Here is a 15,595-nt window from a genome sequence, read left to right on the forward strand (position 1 = left end):
GGAATAGGGAACGTCATCGACGGGCCCGATGGAATATGGGCAAAAATCGATGTCGATGATGTCCATAGTCTTGGCGTAGTTGTGATCAAATCGATTGACGTCCTTGGTATCGATGAAGGCGCCATCATTGGTGTACACACCGGCATCGGTATTACTACCGGCATCGATGCCGGAGGTATCGGCATCGGCGGAATCGCCGGGACAACTTGCTCTTGAAGAGCCTGGAGGACCGCTTGCCTTATTAAAATAGACAATTCCGGCTGTACAACTGATGTAGTCATCGAAGTTGTAAGCGGTGGCGGTAAGGGAACATCCTGCGACGTAGTTGAAGTTGTGCTTGGAATCGGTGTAGACGAGGGCCCAGGCACGGAAGGTGCTGGTGTTTCCTGCTCTCAGGGCCGCTTTGGCATCAATTCGTCCTGGGACATCGACGTGGAGGATGACGGACGTCGATGGCGATGGCGATGCTTAGGTTTTTGATGGTCCGCCGATTTTGTAGATAACACCGACGATGGTGAGGACGGGCGATCATCAGATCCGTCCGGACGCGTTTTTTTAACTAGTGCTCGTTTGGTTGCTCCAGCCGGAGACGACCTCGATGACTTGGAAGGAGAGGGAATTAACTATAGTTGGAACAAATGTTCCATCTTCTCCTGCCTGGCCTTCCGTCCTTTTACTGTCATTTCGGCACATTTAGGACATGTACTCACATCGTGTTTTTCGCCGAGGCAGAGAACACACTCCAAATGTGGGTCGGTTATCGACATATTTCTATTACAAACAGGGCACTTTTTGAATCCTGTCGCCATTTTGGGATCGACGGTCGTCGATGAATGTGAATTCGTGAGAGTGAAAAATGAGAAATCAATGTGAACGGTACTCACCAGCCGGCGAGAAAAATCCCGTGAGAGACTTTGTGAGAGAGAATATCAAGAAATTGAGAATTCTAAGTTTTAGTCACAAGAATTCGTGAAGAACGCAACGGCTCCAGTCCCGCGATGCGTGAGGCAGCGCGGAAAAGCGAAGACTGAAGAGAGACACCTGTGGCAGAGAATATCATGGCATGCTGGGCATGCTCAGTGGCCTCTCAGGGCCAGTCAAACGTTTCTAGAAACTTTGACAGAAAGGTTTCCCGCGCTGGGCTCCGTTTGGTGACGTCACCCATATGTGAGGACTAGCATCCTGCTTGTCCTGGGATAAGACTGCTTACTAGATCAATGGTACATCATTTCTTTAATGTTGATAAGATCTTTAGTTGAAGGAAACAGATTTAGAATACTAGCAGAGATTATTGTACCTTTTCTTCCTCTGTGCTTTCTGTCACACCTTCTTTGAATTTAGCCAAAGCTTTTTTTAGTTCTTGTGGTGTATATAAATTGGAGTCAACGTTCACTTTGCCCAGCCTTAAAAATAAAAGTATTAATTTGTAAGAAATAATCTTATTCTTAAAAAATCAAGGTGAATATATCACAATTATAGAGAATGGCAAAGAGGGTAAAAGTGGGAGAAAAAAGTGCAGCATAAGGGACAGGAAAAAAGAGAGATAATCACTGAATTATAAAGAAAGATTAAAGCTGAATGTTTGACTGTAGGACCTCAAGAAATAGTTTTTAGATATGCAACAAGAAGCTTTTGGCAATATAGTAGACATATTTCCGAACAGAAGAACCAGTGGATATAAAGAAGTACCTATTAAGTTCTTACCTCATGTTCCATGTAAACCGATCTGATATGGATTTATTCATGAAGGTCGGTATAAAAAAGTGTTAAATAAATAAATAAATAAATAAATAAATAAAATAAATCTATAGGGGGTAAGAAAACACCTGGTATGAAAAAGTGTTCCTCTCTTTAAATTGGGTTCCCTTTATCTTTTTTATGATAAGGCAAGCAGAGCCCTAGAAAATGCTGGGGGCGGGGGGGGGGGGGGGGGGGATGTACCATGAAAAAGTCACACTCTTGTATACCCAATCTGCTGCTCCCTCAAGTTTGCAAATGAAATCCAACCCACAGACTTCTCTGTCTGACACTTTCTCCTATGCAGGTACTGCATTTCCTGAATTCAGTGAAAGCTGCATTCATTAGCATTCACACCTGCCAGGGCTACTGCCAGTTTAGATGTAAAAATCAAGTGAGCAGAGGCAGGACTAGCATGGTGCTACCCGGGAAGCAATGCCATTATTTATAAAGAGCCATCAATTTCTGTAGCAAAGTGGGAAGATTAAGACAAGAATTAATGGAACAAAACATAAAATAACAGAAGCAAAATGGTTCAGATTTCACCTCCTTATGTTCAGTGTTAACCAAAAGGAAAAAAAAAAAAAAGAATATTTTGGACCAATCATACGCTATTTACAGCATTACCTTTTGTCCTTTTTCTTGTATTTCATTCCATTCTTTTCATTTTCAGGATCTGGGATTCTGGCCTCATTCTTTCCGGTCTGAAGATTTAATCGCATATGTAAGCCTGCAGGTACAGCCTGACCTAAAAAAGGGTTAGAGTTTGGTGGATCAGATTTATTCCACTCAAAACACAGCCAATCAATATATTCATCCGATAGACTTCTTTTTAAACAAGGCTCTGCCAGCTAACTAGCCAAGCATAAAACGAGTTATGCTTCCTAAAAGAACTTTTTTTCTTTATTTCCCCTCAGGAGGGTGAGATCACCCAGACAGCCCAGCAAGCAGCTCGACCCTTGAGAACACCTCTAAGCAATTGCAGGATTGTCAGTGCAGGCAGAAATGAAGATAAATGCCATCGCTGGAGCAGTCTATTCTACAGCCTTTCATGTTCCATCTGCAGTGAAGGATGTCAACGCTGCTGCCAGAAGAGATAAAGGAGGCAAATGTACCTCACCTAGAATCACAGTCACAAGCACTGGCAAACGGGGAGAGAAGAACAAGACAGGGCTGGAAGTGGTGCCATTTTTTTTCCCCCATCGCGCTGGGCCTCTGCCAGACCATGCAATGTAAAACAGGAAACCTTGCAGAAATAAGGGCTATGCTTCAGGACGCCACACCTTCATATTATGAAAAGCATTACAACACATCAGGGAGTGCTCCATTAGGAAAGCACTGTATTGGTTGATGTCCACTACTTCTTACTCTGAGTAATATTACCATTATAAAGTTTTCCAGCCTGAACCACAGACGCGCTTATTCCCAATAGCTCTCTCTTTTTTAATGCAATTAAAAGGACAAAGGCATTGTCTACTATTTATAGCAATGAACTATGAGGAAGACCAGCCCAAGTACTTGGTGAACTAGGCAGTCGCCTAGACTGTTAAAACATTTGAGGGGGGCAGCACTTTGAAAGAACTGGCAGTGATACAAATTCTGCATCAGTCTGTCTATCCTTCAGTGCTGAGTGCTGGCCTGAGACAAGGAAGGCTGAGAGAAGGAACGGGGCACCTACCTCTGCCCCCTCAGAGTCGCCTATCGCACTGTCACCCCTGCAGACCAAAGCAGATGTCCCTATATTAGGGGGAAAGGGATTGGCTGGAGGAGCTTGAGTCCTTGTGCTGTGAGGAGATATCTTTTCTGGCACGATGGTGGCAGCTGCAAGATATGATGTGCATCGTGAAGCTGCCAGCAGAAGGGGAGCATGGGAGTCAAATGTGTGCTGAGAGACTCAAGGACAGCACTGCCATTGCTGGAATATAGAGGGTGCCGCCACCACCCAGGAATGAGATAGATGCTCTCACCATTCCATGGACTGCAAACATATCACACAACACTTAGCACTGGTTAAACAAAATCCTCAAATGCCATCCCCATAAAGAAAAAGCCATTAGATCTTTGCCCATTCAAACTGGCGCATCCAGTCACTAATCAAAATTGGATAAATTTATTGTTAATTGGATAAATTTATTGTTAACTAGAAACCTCTTCCCTTTTAAACTTCCTCACTACTTCCCATTATACATCATGTGACGGGCTACTCATTAATGAATGGGACTCAGGAGTTTTATTTCATTCAGCAGAATAATTTTCTGTAATTAAATAAAGCAACGTGAATGGTGTCACATCCTGTTAGGAGACTCCGCCTGTGCAGGAAAGCAATAGTAAATCATGACAATGGCAATAAATCAAACACCCATTTTATGAAGTTTGGAACTTTATAAACCACCAGTAGGAGACTCAACATTAAAACAAGACATCTTACAATTTGAAATAGATAATTCAATCAGAATTCAATCAGAAATAATCCTCCAAAGAGGGTGATTTTCATCAAAAGTCCCTTCCCCAAAGGGCTGACAGTTCAGAAACTGAGAAATCTTCTGTTCTTCTTTGCCTCTGGCCCAGGCCAGGCCATCTATTTGAATAAAGACATGTGTCTCCCAGAGGGATATCTAATCTTCACCTTCCCTTGAAGGTCAAGCAAACAGTCTCTTTAACTGGAACGTTACCAAACCGGCAGGATATACCCTGGAACAATACAGAAGACACACAACAAAAAGAGAGAGAAAACAGAGTCTCTTCAGTAGTAACCAGGAACAGTTTTTTAAAGTTGTCTTCACCCCATCTCAAAGGGAAATTAAATCCTCATTGGGGGCATCCTATTTCTTTCAAATCCTGCAACGCTCATAATGCTCAGGATTCGGCTTTTTAATTGTCATTCCATTGAGAAGGAGGAAATTTATGGAATAAGGCCTCTGTTCTCCATTGTGTAGATGATAAATGACCACATGCTTCTAAATGTTCCGCTCTAGGCACAGGTCTGACACTTTGCAGGTCAAAAGTCCATCGATAGGATGTTCTCATAATCCTTGAGCATTTGTAGAGTCCTTCACAATGGTTCTGTTGGTGCGCTCAGCCAACCAAGTAATCATGTTCTCCTCTACAAAATTAATTATATGAACAGGGACATATGGCTATTGAAGGCCAAAAATATCCGGAACCTGTTTGTCAATTATCTGCTGTCCTTAACAGAACTTGTAGAGATTGGGTCTCTCATCAAGGACACTGGGCACCATCCAGGATGCATCCCTCACCTCAGAGGGTAAAGGCTGGTCAAGGAGATCCTCTCCACTGGAAAATTCAGGAGCTCCCAAGAGGAAAGTGCCCTCGGATGCTGCAGTCCTTCTTCCTGAAGCTTAAGGTGACTCAGTATGTAATGCTGACTCCGCTCTGGAGGAGATTCCTGAACTAGATAGCAGGATAGGCAGCTCCATTGCCATCCAGCTCAGCTCTCTGGAAGTCTTGGGTCCTCTGACAATTAGATAAACTTTCAGGGTAGCCACACCATACATTTCCTCACCTTGCTCTGGTATAATCATCATATTCCACTCCTTATGTTCTGCTTGTCAATGACACAATGCAGGCCTCAGTCGGCCCAATGACACTGAGCTAGAGATAAGGTGTCCAATGATCTTGATTTGTCCCAGGCCAAATGAGGAGCAGATGTTGCTTTGAGCTGCCTGGGAGAGATTCTTATTGGGATCGACCACTATGCGGTCTCCTACTCCACTGATTTCACAGTCTGCCGACCTCACCCACTTACTGACAGAATTATCATTGCTTCCAGTTCCCTTTGTTCCCGGGCCTCCATTTGCTCACCTCAGGAGAGTTTTATAGAATCACCACTGGCCCCATCCACGGGGGTTTCTTCAATGATGGCATCTATCACCATGTCCAGGCTGTCTCCCCATGAAGGGCTCTGACCCCATCCAATCTCGGATTTCACCACACAAGCCCCTTCAGGTAAGCCCTATACCTTCAACAAAGGGGGCTTCTCAGCTGACATTGTTTTGCTTCACATGGTACTGCTATCAATTTCATCCAACCTCTCAGGGAAAGCTTGACCTTTCCATTACTGAATCGCCAAGCAAAGGAAAATGCTGGAAGCGAATGGGTTGGCCTGCCACCCCACAGTGATCCCGGAGCTTAATCCAATGTCCTGGCACAGGGGTCCCTTACAGCAATAGCAGTGGATAAAAACATGCTCTGAACGTTGTACTGCTTTACAATCAATGCAATCGACCACTAAAATAGCTCCCTTTCCGGCAAAAGCCATTTGAAGTCCAGTGAGGTATTGTACTGGTCTCGCTGCTTGCTTTGCGTAAGACCAAAATACTGAGACAGTCTATATACTGGAATAATTGCCTCACTCACCTACTATCCACTGTCTGTCTGCACAGCATAGGTTCTTCGGTGGGAAAGACTTGGGTGGGTATGCCCTCACCAGAGCTGGAAAGCCTGGGATTGCTTTTTTCAGCCATGCTATCTGACGAAAACGTGCATGTTTTTTGCTTTGCCACCTCACTCAAGGCATTTGGTATCGGAATGTCCATAGATATTTGATAAATTGTTGGGTTTTAGGATTGATCATTTGCTTTGGCTATTTTGTTAGAGTTAGGAGTCACGGCCTTTGCTCGCCAATCGCTCGGCACCACTCCTGTACCACACAGTCCCCCGTACTGAGGAGGAAGTTATGAGCATGTTGCCTGCTTTTATAGTGCCTTATTGGTCATATGCCACATACACTGTGGTGACGTCAGATGTACATGTCGCACTTGCATTCTTCCTTGGCATGCTTCCTTCCCACCGAAGCTTGGGCATGGGAATGAGTGTCATTTTATGTAAATGTCGAGGTTATTTTTCTACATTTCCTTGTACATTATACATTAGCCAAACATCACATATCTCACTGAAACAGACTATGCACATTTTCCAATTGTTCTCAAGCCCCATGGTGGGCACAATTTTATGTAAACCTTAGTGGGGGATTTAATCCCTAGGGTACACACAAACTTATTTATTCCTCTTTGAGACTATTCCAGCTAGCAATGTTCTCCCATGTTTAACTCTTAATCCTGGAGGAATTCTTTTTATGGGTGCAAGTTCTCGCTTATGGCCCAGACTATGTTGTCTTGCTTTTGGTGTGTAGAGTGTAAGAATGTAGTCAGAGAGTAGTTGCTTCCCATGGGGTGAGATACTAGGACAAATCAATATGACTAGGCTTGGGTGTTAAAGTAAAGTTTACTGATTTGATAACAATTAAATAAAAGACCATTTGTCCATAAATAGTGAAATTATATCTGACTGTGATACATGAATGATTTTATCTTTAGGTAGATGTCCTTTGTTCAAGCATCTAGGTGGAGCTCCCATGGTGATTTTTCTTGGTGAAAGCTCACCCAGTAGATAACCCGGTAATCCTATTTGAGGGGACCTCATTTCACAGCAAAAATCTTACTCCATCGTCTTCCTGGACAGTCAGCCTGTCCTGGTCCAAAGGATGGAGATCCGGTTGGGGTATCCAGATCTTGTTCATTCATCCTTAGTTGATATTTCTGGGGACTGCTCTTGAGGAAAAGTCAGAATGGGATCAGGCTACCTCAGCAGGTCTTTGGATCCCCCTCTCTACAGACTGGGGTAGATTTTAAAAGGTGCGCGTGGGAGTAGATTTGTTCGCGCCGGGTTGCGCGAACAAATCTACTCCCTATTTTATAACATGCGCGCGCTGCCGGGGCAGGCATAACTTGCGCACGCCGGCCGGTGCGCCATTTTCCGGTCCAGGGCCTGGTCCGGAACCATGTCCGCGGTCCCACCCCCAGAATGCCCCCGATGACGTGCTGGCCGTGACACGCCCCCGACACGTGTCCCGGGGCTTGTGCGCACCACCGAGCCTATGCAAGATAGGCTCAGCGCGCGCAGGGGGTGGAAGAGGCAGCTTTTCGGGGGTTACGCGCATAACCCTTTGAAAATCTGCCCCACTGTGTGGGGAGGGGGATCCAAAAACCTCCTCCACTGTGTCCAAAAAATGCTTCTAAATATGAAGCTGGATACACCTTCAGCCATCACTGTCTTTCACAGCAGGATTCGTCACTGGTGCTTGTCCACCTGGGTTTAGAATGGACACACAGGTCTTCGGTCCTCTGGGTGAGAACACTTTCACCCCAAAAGGGAATCAGACATAAAAATCTATCTCTTTTGTAAATTAGTTGAAGGACCCTATGGCAGGGAGTGCACAGTGAGGAATCACTTCTAACTTAAGCTCCTTCTGGATGAAGCTTAGAGACCTCACCAAAGTGCAAAATTATTCTTACTGTTCCAAGGCATCCTAAAGCTGATCCCCAAAGAGCTCTAAAATGGCTGGGCTAAACATAATTGAGGTATCCAATCCAGACCCTCCAGGATGGGAGGGGCTGTGAGGGATGGAAGGCTCATTGATAGTTTGTTCTATACAGGGACATTGGTATTATGTGCTCTGCCTGCTTGCTAGAGTTTACTTATGTACTGTTTTGATTTTACAGTGTGTTATTTTATTTTGAAATTATTAAGCACTAGTGGAAAAGCCTGTAAAAACTGACTGGAGGAACAGGTGCATTACTATGGAACTTAGTAGAATTATAGGTTTGTTTACAAAGAGTTAACATGTGAAGGTGATGGGGAGTGTGTGTGAAATGTTTGTTGTCTATTGGAGTTCATGTGGAGATAATTTTAACAAACAGCATATCTTATCTCAGGGTTATCTCAGCATGCTCTCCTGTTCTGGCAAGAGGGTTTGGAAGGGGAAATGTAAGGTTACTGATAGTCTGATGAGAAGAGTGAACATTCATGGTGATGGCAGGGTGTAATGAAAAGCTTATATGTCCAACAGCTCCATGGGTGTTGTCTTTGCAGCTATGTGACAGTGATGCATGCCAGTGTTGTTATGTTTTTAGTAATGGTGTTTTTAGTTCACAAACAGCTGAAAGCATTTTTATTCCATGAATAAAAACCTTTGGATTTAAGTATATTGTTTTATTTTTCTACTTTAATATACATTTTAAGATTGGATATTTTGAATTTTTTAAATTATGTCACTAATGTGTTGCAATCTGCTTAGTATGGGCAGCCTGCTATAAGCAGGCTAAAATATTTAAAATATAGATAAAAAGAACATAAGAACCTGCCATGCTGGGTCAGACGAAGGGTCCATCAAGCCCAGCATCCTGTTTCCAACAGAGGCCAAATCAGGCTTCAAGAACCTGGCAAGTACCCAAAAATCAAGAAGATCCCATGCTTCTGATGCCAGTAATAGCAGAGGCCATTCCCTAAGTCAACCTGATTAACAGCAGTTAATGGACTTCTCCTCCAAGAACTTATCCAAACCATTTTAAACCCAGCTACACTAACTACATCCTCTGGGAACAAATTCCAGAGCTTAATTGTGCGCTGAGTGAAAAAGAATTTTCTCCGATTAGTCTTACATGTGCTACTTGCTAACTTCATGGAGTGCCCCCTAGTCCTTCTATTATCCGAAAGTGTAAATAACCGATTCACATTTACCCATTCTACACCTCTCATGATTTTAAAGACCTCAGCTGTCTCTTTTCTAAGCTGAACAATCCTAACTTCTTTAGTCATTCCTCATGGGGAGCTATTCCATCCCCTTTATCATTTTGGTCACCCTTCTCTGTACCTTCTCCATTGCAACTATTTATTTTGAGATGCGGCGACCAGAATTGTACACAGTATTCAAGGTGCGGTCTCACCATGGAGCGGTACAGAGGCATTATGACATTTTCCGTTTTATTCACCATTCCCTTCCTAATAATTCCCAATATTCTGTTTGCTTTTTTGACTGCTGCAGCACACTGAGCTGACGATTTCAATGTATTGTCCACTATGACGCCTAGATCTCTTTCCTGGATGATAGCTCCTAATATGGAAACTAACATCGTGTAACTACAGCATGGATTATTTTTCCCTATATGCATTACATTGCACTTATCCACATTAAATTTAATTTGCCATTTCGATGCCCAATTTTCCAGGCTCACAAGGTCCTCCTGCAATTTATCACAATCTGCTTGTGATTTAACTAATCTGAATATGTATTTATTTATTTATTTTAACATTTTTCTATACCGTCGTTTGGTGGGAACCATCACAACGGTTTACATTAAGGCACATAAAAAGAATCGAACGTATCTTAAGTTACATAGGTGCCATTTGAGGGTCGGTAACATAGTTTGTAAATAATATTAATTGGTAAGTGTAATGATTCATTTCCAATTCACAATGTAACAGTTTAAGTTACTAGATTATCTTTATCATTGAACTTTACCCTTTTGTTGAGCTTTAAAAGAATGAATAATTTTGTATCATCTGCAAATTTGATTACCTCACTCGTCATTTCCCTTTCCAGATCATTTATAAATATATTGAAAAGCACGGGTCCTAGTACAGAACCTTGAGGCACTCCACTGTTTACCCTGTTCCACTGAGAAAATTGTCCATTTAATCCTACTCTCTGTTTCCTGTCTTTTAACCAGTTTGTAATCCACGAAAGGACATCGCCTCCTATCCCATGACTTTTTACTTTTCTTACAAGCCTCTCATGAGGAACTTTGTCAAATGCCTTCTGATGTAGGAGTAATGAAGAGGCATCAGACAGCTTTCATGGCAGGCAGGAAGAGAGAAGGCAAAGAGGGTTTGTCCTCAGAGCCTCTTCCTTTTATTGTAAATTCATACAAAGGCAGATGATGTGTCATTACATGATTGGCTACTTTCCCATAGCAACAGAAGAGTCATTACACCATTGGCTTTGGCTCAGGGGGTGTGCACGGATCATATCATTGGCTGCTGAAATCTATACCTCCTGACTTTGTCCTGCCTCTGACTAGGGAACACCCAGCCCCTCCCCCAGGAATTCAGGGCCAACAGGTATCCTTTCCCAGGCAGAGACTTAAGCACAAGTGATGCTTTTATTCAGGCAAAGGTCAGGGAGAAGGGAAGTTAGTGTTTAACCCTGATGAAATGGCTTGCTGGCAAGCGCATATTTCCCACATTCTGAAAATCCAAATACACTACATATACTGTTTCACCTTTATCTACATGTTTATTAATGCCTTCAAAAAAGTGAAGCAGATTTGTGAGGCAAGACTTGCCTTGGGTAAAGCCATGCTGACTTTGTTCCATTAAATCATGTCTTTCTATATGTTTTCTGATTTTGATCTTTAGAACACTTTCCACTATTTTTCCTGGCACTGAAGTCAGGCTAACTGGTCTGTAGTTTCCCGGATGTCCCCTGGAGCCCTTTTTAAATATTGAGGTTACATTAGCCACCCTCCAGTCTTCAGGTACAATGGATGATTTTAATGATAGGTTTCAAATTTTTACTAATAGATCTGAAATTTCATTTTTTAGTTCCTTCAGAACTCTGGGGTGTATACCTTCCGGTCCAAGTGATTCACTACTCTTTAGTTTGTCAATCAGGCCTACCACATCTTCTAGGTTCACCACAATTTGGTTCAGTCCATCTGAATCATTACCCATGAAAACCTTCTCCGGAATGGGTATCTCCCCAACATCCTCTTCAGTAAACACTGAAGCAAAGACATTTTTTAATCTTTCCCCGATGGCCTTATCTTCTCTAAGTGGCTATTCCGACAGGCCTATCCCGACACAAACCAAATTTAATTTCTCCCCAGCCCCCCCTGTTCGAACTTTATCCACCCCATCCTTTGTTTCCCTCGCTTCCCCCCGCACCACCCATAGATACCCTAGAAGAAACAATATCCCCCCCTACTGCTTAGTTTATCTCTTTTTGATCATGATCGGTTAATGTGTCCTTTTGTAAGAAATAGTATTTGGTTCTAAGGTTACATTGTTATGGTTTTACTTTTATGTTATTCTTTGTACATTGTTTTATTGTTTTATTGTATCGCCCACCTGAGTTCTATGTAAACCGGCATGATGTGCTGCACGAATGTCGGTAAATAAAAGTTAATAAATAAATAAATAAATAAATAAGTGCCCCTTTAACCCCTCGATCATCCAACAGTCCAACTGACTCCCTCACAGGCTTTCTGCTTCGGATATATTTCAAAAAGTTTTTACATAGAAACATAGAAACATAGAAATGACGGCAGAAGAAGACCGAATGGCCCATCCAGTCTGCCCAGCAAGCCTCACACATTTTTTCTCTCATTCTTATCTGTTTCTCTTAGCTCCTTGTTCTATTCCCCTTCCACCCCCACCATTAATGTAGAGAGCAGTGATGGAGCTGCATCCAAGTGAAATATCTAGCTTGATTAGTTAGGGGTAGTAGGGGCAGTAACCGCCGCGATAAGCAAGCTACACCCATGCTTATTTGTTTTACCTAGACTATGTTGTACAGCCCTTGTTGGTTTTTTTTTTTGTTTTTTTTTTCTTCTCCCCTGCCGTTGAAGCAGAGAGCCATGCTGGATATGCATTGAAAGTGAAGTATCAGGCACATTTGGTTTGGGGTAGTAACCGCCGTAAGAAGCCAGCTACTCCTCGCTTTGTGATTGCGAATCCTTTTTTTCTTCACCCCTGTCGTTGAAGCTATGCAGGATATGCGTGAAGCATCAGTTTTTTGTTTTTGGTTTTTTTTTTTTTCCCCTGCCGTTGAAGCAGAGAGCTATGCTGGAAATGCGTGATGTATCAGTCTTTCTCCCATGCCGATGAAGCAGAGAACCATGCTGGATATGCATGGAAAGTGAAGTATCAGGCACATTTGGTTTGGGGTAGTAACCGCCGTAACAAGCCAGCTACTCCCCGCTTTTTGAGTGCGAACCCTTTTTCTTCTCCCTTGCCGTTGTAGCAGAGAGCTCTGCTGGATGTGTGAACTATCAGTTATTCTTCTCCCCTGTCATTGAAGCAGAGAGCTATGCTGTATATGCATTGAAAGTGAAGTATCAGGCATATTTGGTTTGGGGTAGTAACCGCCGTAACAAGCCAGCTACTCCCCTCTTTGTGAGTGCAAATCCTTTTTTCCATTACCTCTTGCTGTTGAAGCTTAGAGCGATGTAGGAGTCACAGTAAGCATGTGTATGTTTATTTAATAAGGGTATTGTGTCAATAGCCATCATTCTGGCGAGTCACCCACTCTTCATTGGCGGCCTCTTGACTTTATGGATCCGCAGTGTTTATCCCACGCCCCTTTGAAGTCTTTCACAGTTCTGGTCTTCACCACTTCCTCCGGAAGGGCATTCCAGGCATCCACCACCCTCTCCGTGAAGAAATACTTCCTGACATTGGTTCTGAATCTTCCTCCCTCTACGGCCAACTTCTTTTCAAATTCTCTCTTAGCCTGTCTTATCAATGTCTTACATTTAACTCACCAATTCTTATGCTTTATCCTATTTTCTTCTATTGGATCCTTCTTCTAATTTTTGAATGAAGATCTTTTGGCTAAAATAGCCTCTTTCACCTCCCCTTTTAACCATGCCGGTAATCGTTTTGCCTTCCTTCCACCTTTCTTAATATGTGAAATACATCTGGAATACATCTGGACCGTGCTTCTAAGATGGCATTTTTTAACAATGTCCATGCCCCTTGCACACTTTTTACCTTTGTAGCTGCTCCTTTCAGTTTTTTCTATTTTTCTCATTTTCTCAAAGTTTCCCTTTTGAATGTTTAATGCTAGAACCGTGGATTTGCTTACTGTCCCCCCTTCTAGTGTTATGGTTAATGGTGTTTGGGTGGATCCTTGGACACTGTGGCAGCTGACCACACCCATGGGGGGCAGTCCCGTGAGGGACCACGGTGTCAGGCTAGACTCTAGACCAGGGGTGGGCAATTCCGGTCCTCGAGGGCTGCAAACCAGTCGGGTTTTCAGGATATCCTTAATGAATATTCATGAGAGAGACCTGCATACACACTGCCTCAGTTGTATGCAAATCTATTTCATGCATATTAATTAGGGGTATCCTGAAAATCTGACTGGTTTGCAGCCCTCGAGGACCGGACTTGCCCACCCCTGCTCTAGACACACAAACATTATTATTATTATTATTATTTTAAGTTTTTCTATACCGGCATTCGCGATAAATATCGCATCATGTCGGTTCACAATTAACAAGTGGATAGGAACAAAATCAAAAAATAACATTTAGTAATAAATAATAATAATAATAATAATAGTAGTAAAAAACATAGATCAAGAGAAGGCTAAGGAATGCAGTTACAATAAAACAAGGGAATAAAATAACTTGGATCTGAGAAAAGAATGCAGGGGTTTAAATTAACAGAATATATATGCCAGTCAATGTGCTTATAGCATTGATGAATTGCCCTTATGAGGTAGGGATGTTAATTACCATGATTAAGGCAAAGTCTGGGCGACTGGTTGATAATGTAATAAGTTCAGTTTAGTTCAGGAAAAGCTTTCATGAATAGCCACGTTTTAAGTCTTTTCCTAAAAGTAGGAAGGCATGGTTCCTGTCGCAAATCTGGTGGGATAGAGTTCCACAGAGTTGGTCCTGCAGTGGAGAATGCCCTGTCTCTGGCGGTTATGTGCTTCATGGTTTTGGAGTGTGGTATTTGTAGGGTTTCTCTATAGGACTCTCTGATTGGTCTTTTGGAAGTGAATTTTTTGAGAGGAATTTGAAGGTTGAGCTGAGATTGTTGATGTATAGCTTTGAAAATAGTGGTTATGGACTTATATATGATTCTGTAGTGAATTGGCAGCCAGTGCAGGTCTTTGAGGATTGGTGATATGTGGTCTCTTCTCCGTGTGTTTGTTAATATTCTCGCAGCCGTGTTTTGGACCATCTGAAGGGGTTTAGTGTGAGATGCTGGAAGACCTAAAAGCAAAGAGTTGCAGTAATCTAGTTTAGAAAATATTATAGATTGTAGAATAGTTCTGTAGTCATGAAAATGGAAGAGTGGTCTTATTCTTTTTAGGACTTGGAGTTTATAGAAACAGTCCTTAGTAGTTTGATTTATGAATGCTTTTAGGTTTAACCTGTTATCCACGATGGCTCCTAAGTTTCTTACTTGTGGCGTTTGTAAATTGGGTGGAGGATTTGTGTCAAAGTTACTGTTTTCAGAAGAGATTAGGAGGAGTTCACTTTTTGAAGAGTTTAGTATTAGATTGAGGTTTGAGAGGAGACCATCAATTTTTTGAAGACAAGTTTCCCAGAATTCTAGAGTTTTGGTGTAGGATTCTTTAACGGGTATGACTATCTGGACGTCGTCTGCATACAGAAAGTGTTTAAGGTTTAAGTTAGTTAGCAGTTGGCAAAGAGGGAGCAGGTATACATTAAATAGCGTTGGTGAAAGGGAGGAGCCCTGTGGAACTCCCGTGGATGAAGAGTAGTGTTGGGATTCTTTGTTGTGGATTTTGACTTTGTATTTTCTGTTCCCTAAGAACGATTTGAACCATGATAGTGCTGTTCCGGTTATTCCGATGTTTGCTAATTGAATTAGTAGGGTGGAGTGGTTAACCGTATCAAAGGCAGCTGATAGGTCCAGTAGGATCAGTAAATAAGTGTGACCTTTATCCAGGCCCATGATGAGGTCTTTATTTAAACAGGTTTGAGTAACCACCAGAGGTGGCAGTAGTGAGTAGTGGTTGTAGAGCCCGGCTGGGCGCGTCTCACACAAAATGCTGGAACAGCGGATCCTCTGCAGTGCAGTGCTGTAGTGGAAAGAGACTGAGAGTTATGAGCACAAAATGAGAATAGCATTCAGAGTCCCAATGTTGAAATAGGAGAGCTCCGAGACAGGGAGAGCAGGCCCTCGAGGAGTGAGTACCTGATCCCTTAGAGCAAAGAGACTCGGTAGAGTTGTACTCACTTAGCAGTAACAGAGATTCCACTAGACGAGAGGTCTGGCACCGGAGCAGAGAGCAGGC

At 42.8% G+C, this 15,595-nt stretch overlaps 1 protein-coding gene across 2 annotated transcripts in view; it reads right to left on the minus strand.

Annotated features, from left to right (window-relative positions):
• The window catches only part of SIL1 (SIL1 nucleotide exchange factor), a 384,707-nt gene that overhangs the window by 258,176 nt on the left and 110,936 nt on the right, over nt 1-15,595 (minus strand). For both annotated transcript variants that reach the window (XM_029583703.1, XM_029583702.1), the window contains exons 4-5: nt 2,365-2,485; nt 1,298-1,403 (exon numbers count right to left, since the gene is read on the minus strand). In XM_029583703.1, coding sequence (XP_029439563.1) covers nt 1,298-1,403; nt 2,365-2,485 — 227 coding nt within the window. The remainder of the gene's footprint in view (nt 1-1,297; nt 1,404-2,364; nt 2,486-15,595) is intronic.

Source organism: Rhinatrema bivittatum, chromosome 18, assembly GCF_901001135.1.
Source record: "Rhinatrema bivittatum chromosome 18, aRhiBiv1.1, whole genome shotgun sequence".
In the NCBI taxonomy this organism is placed as follows: domain Eukaryota; kingdom Metazoa; phylum Chordata; class Amphibia; order Gymnophiona; family Rhinatrematidae; genus Rhinatrema; species Rhinatrema bivittatum.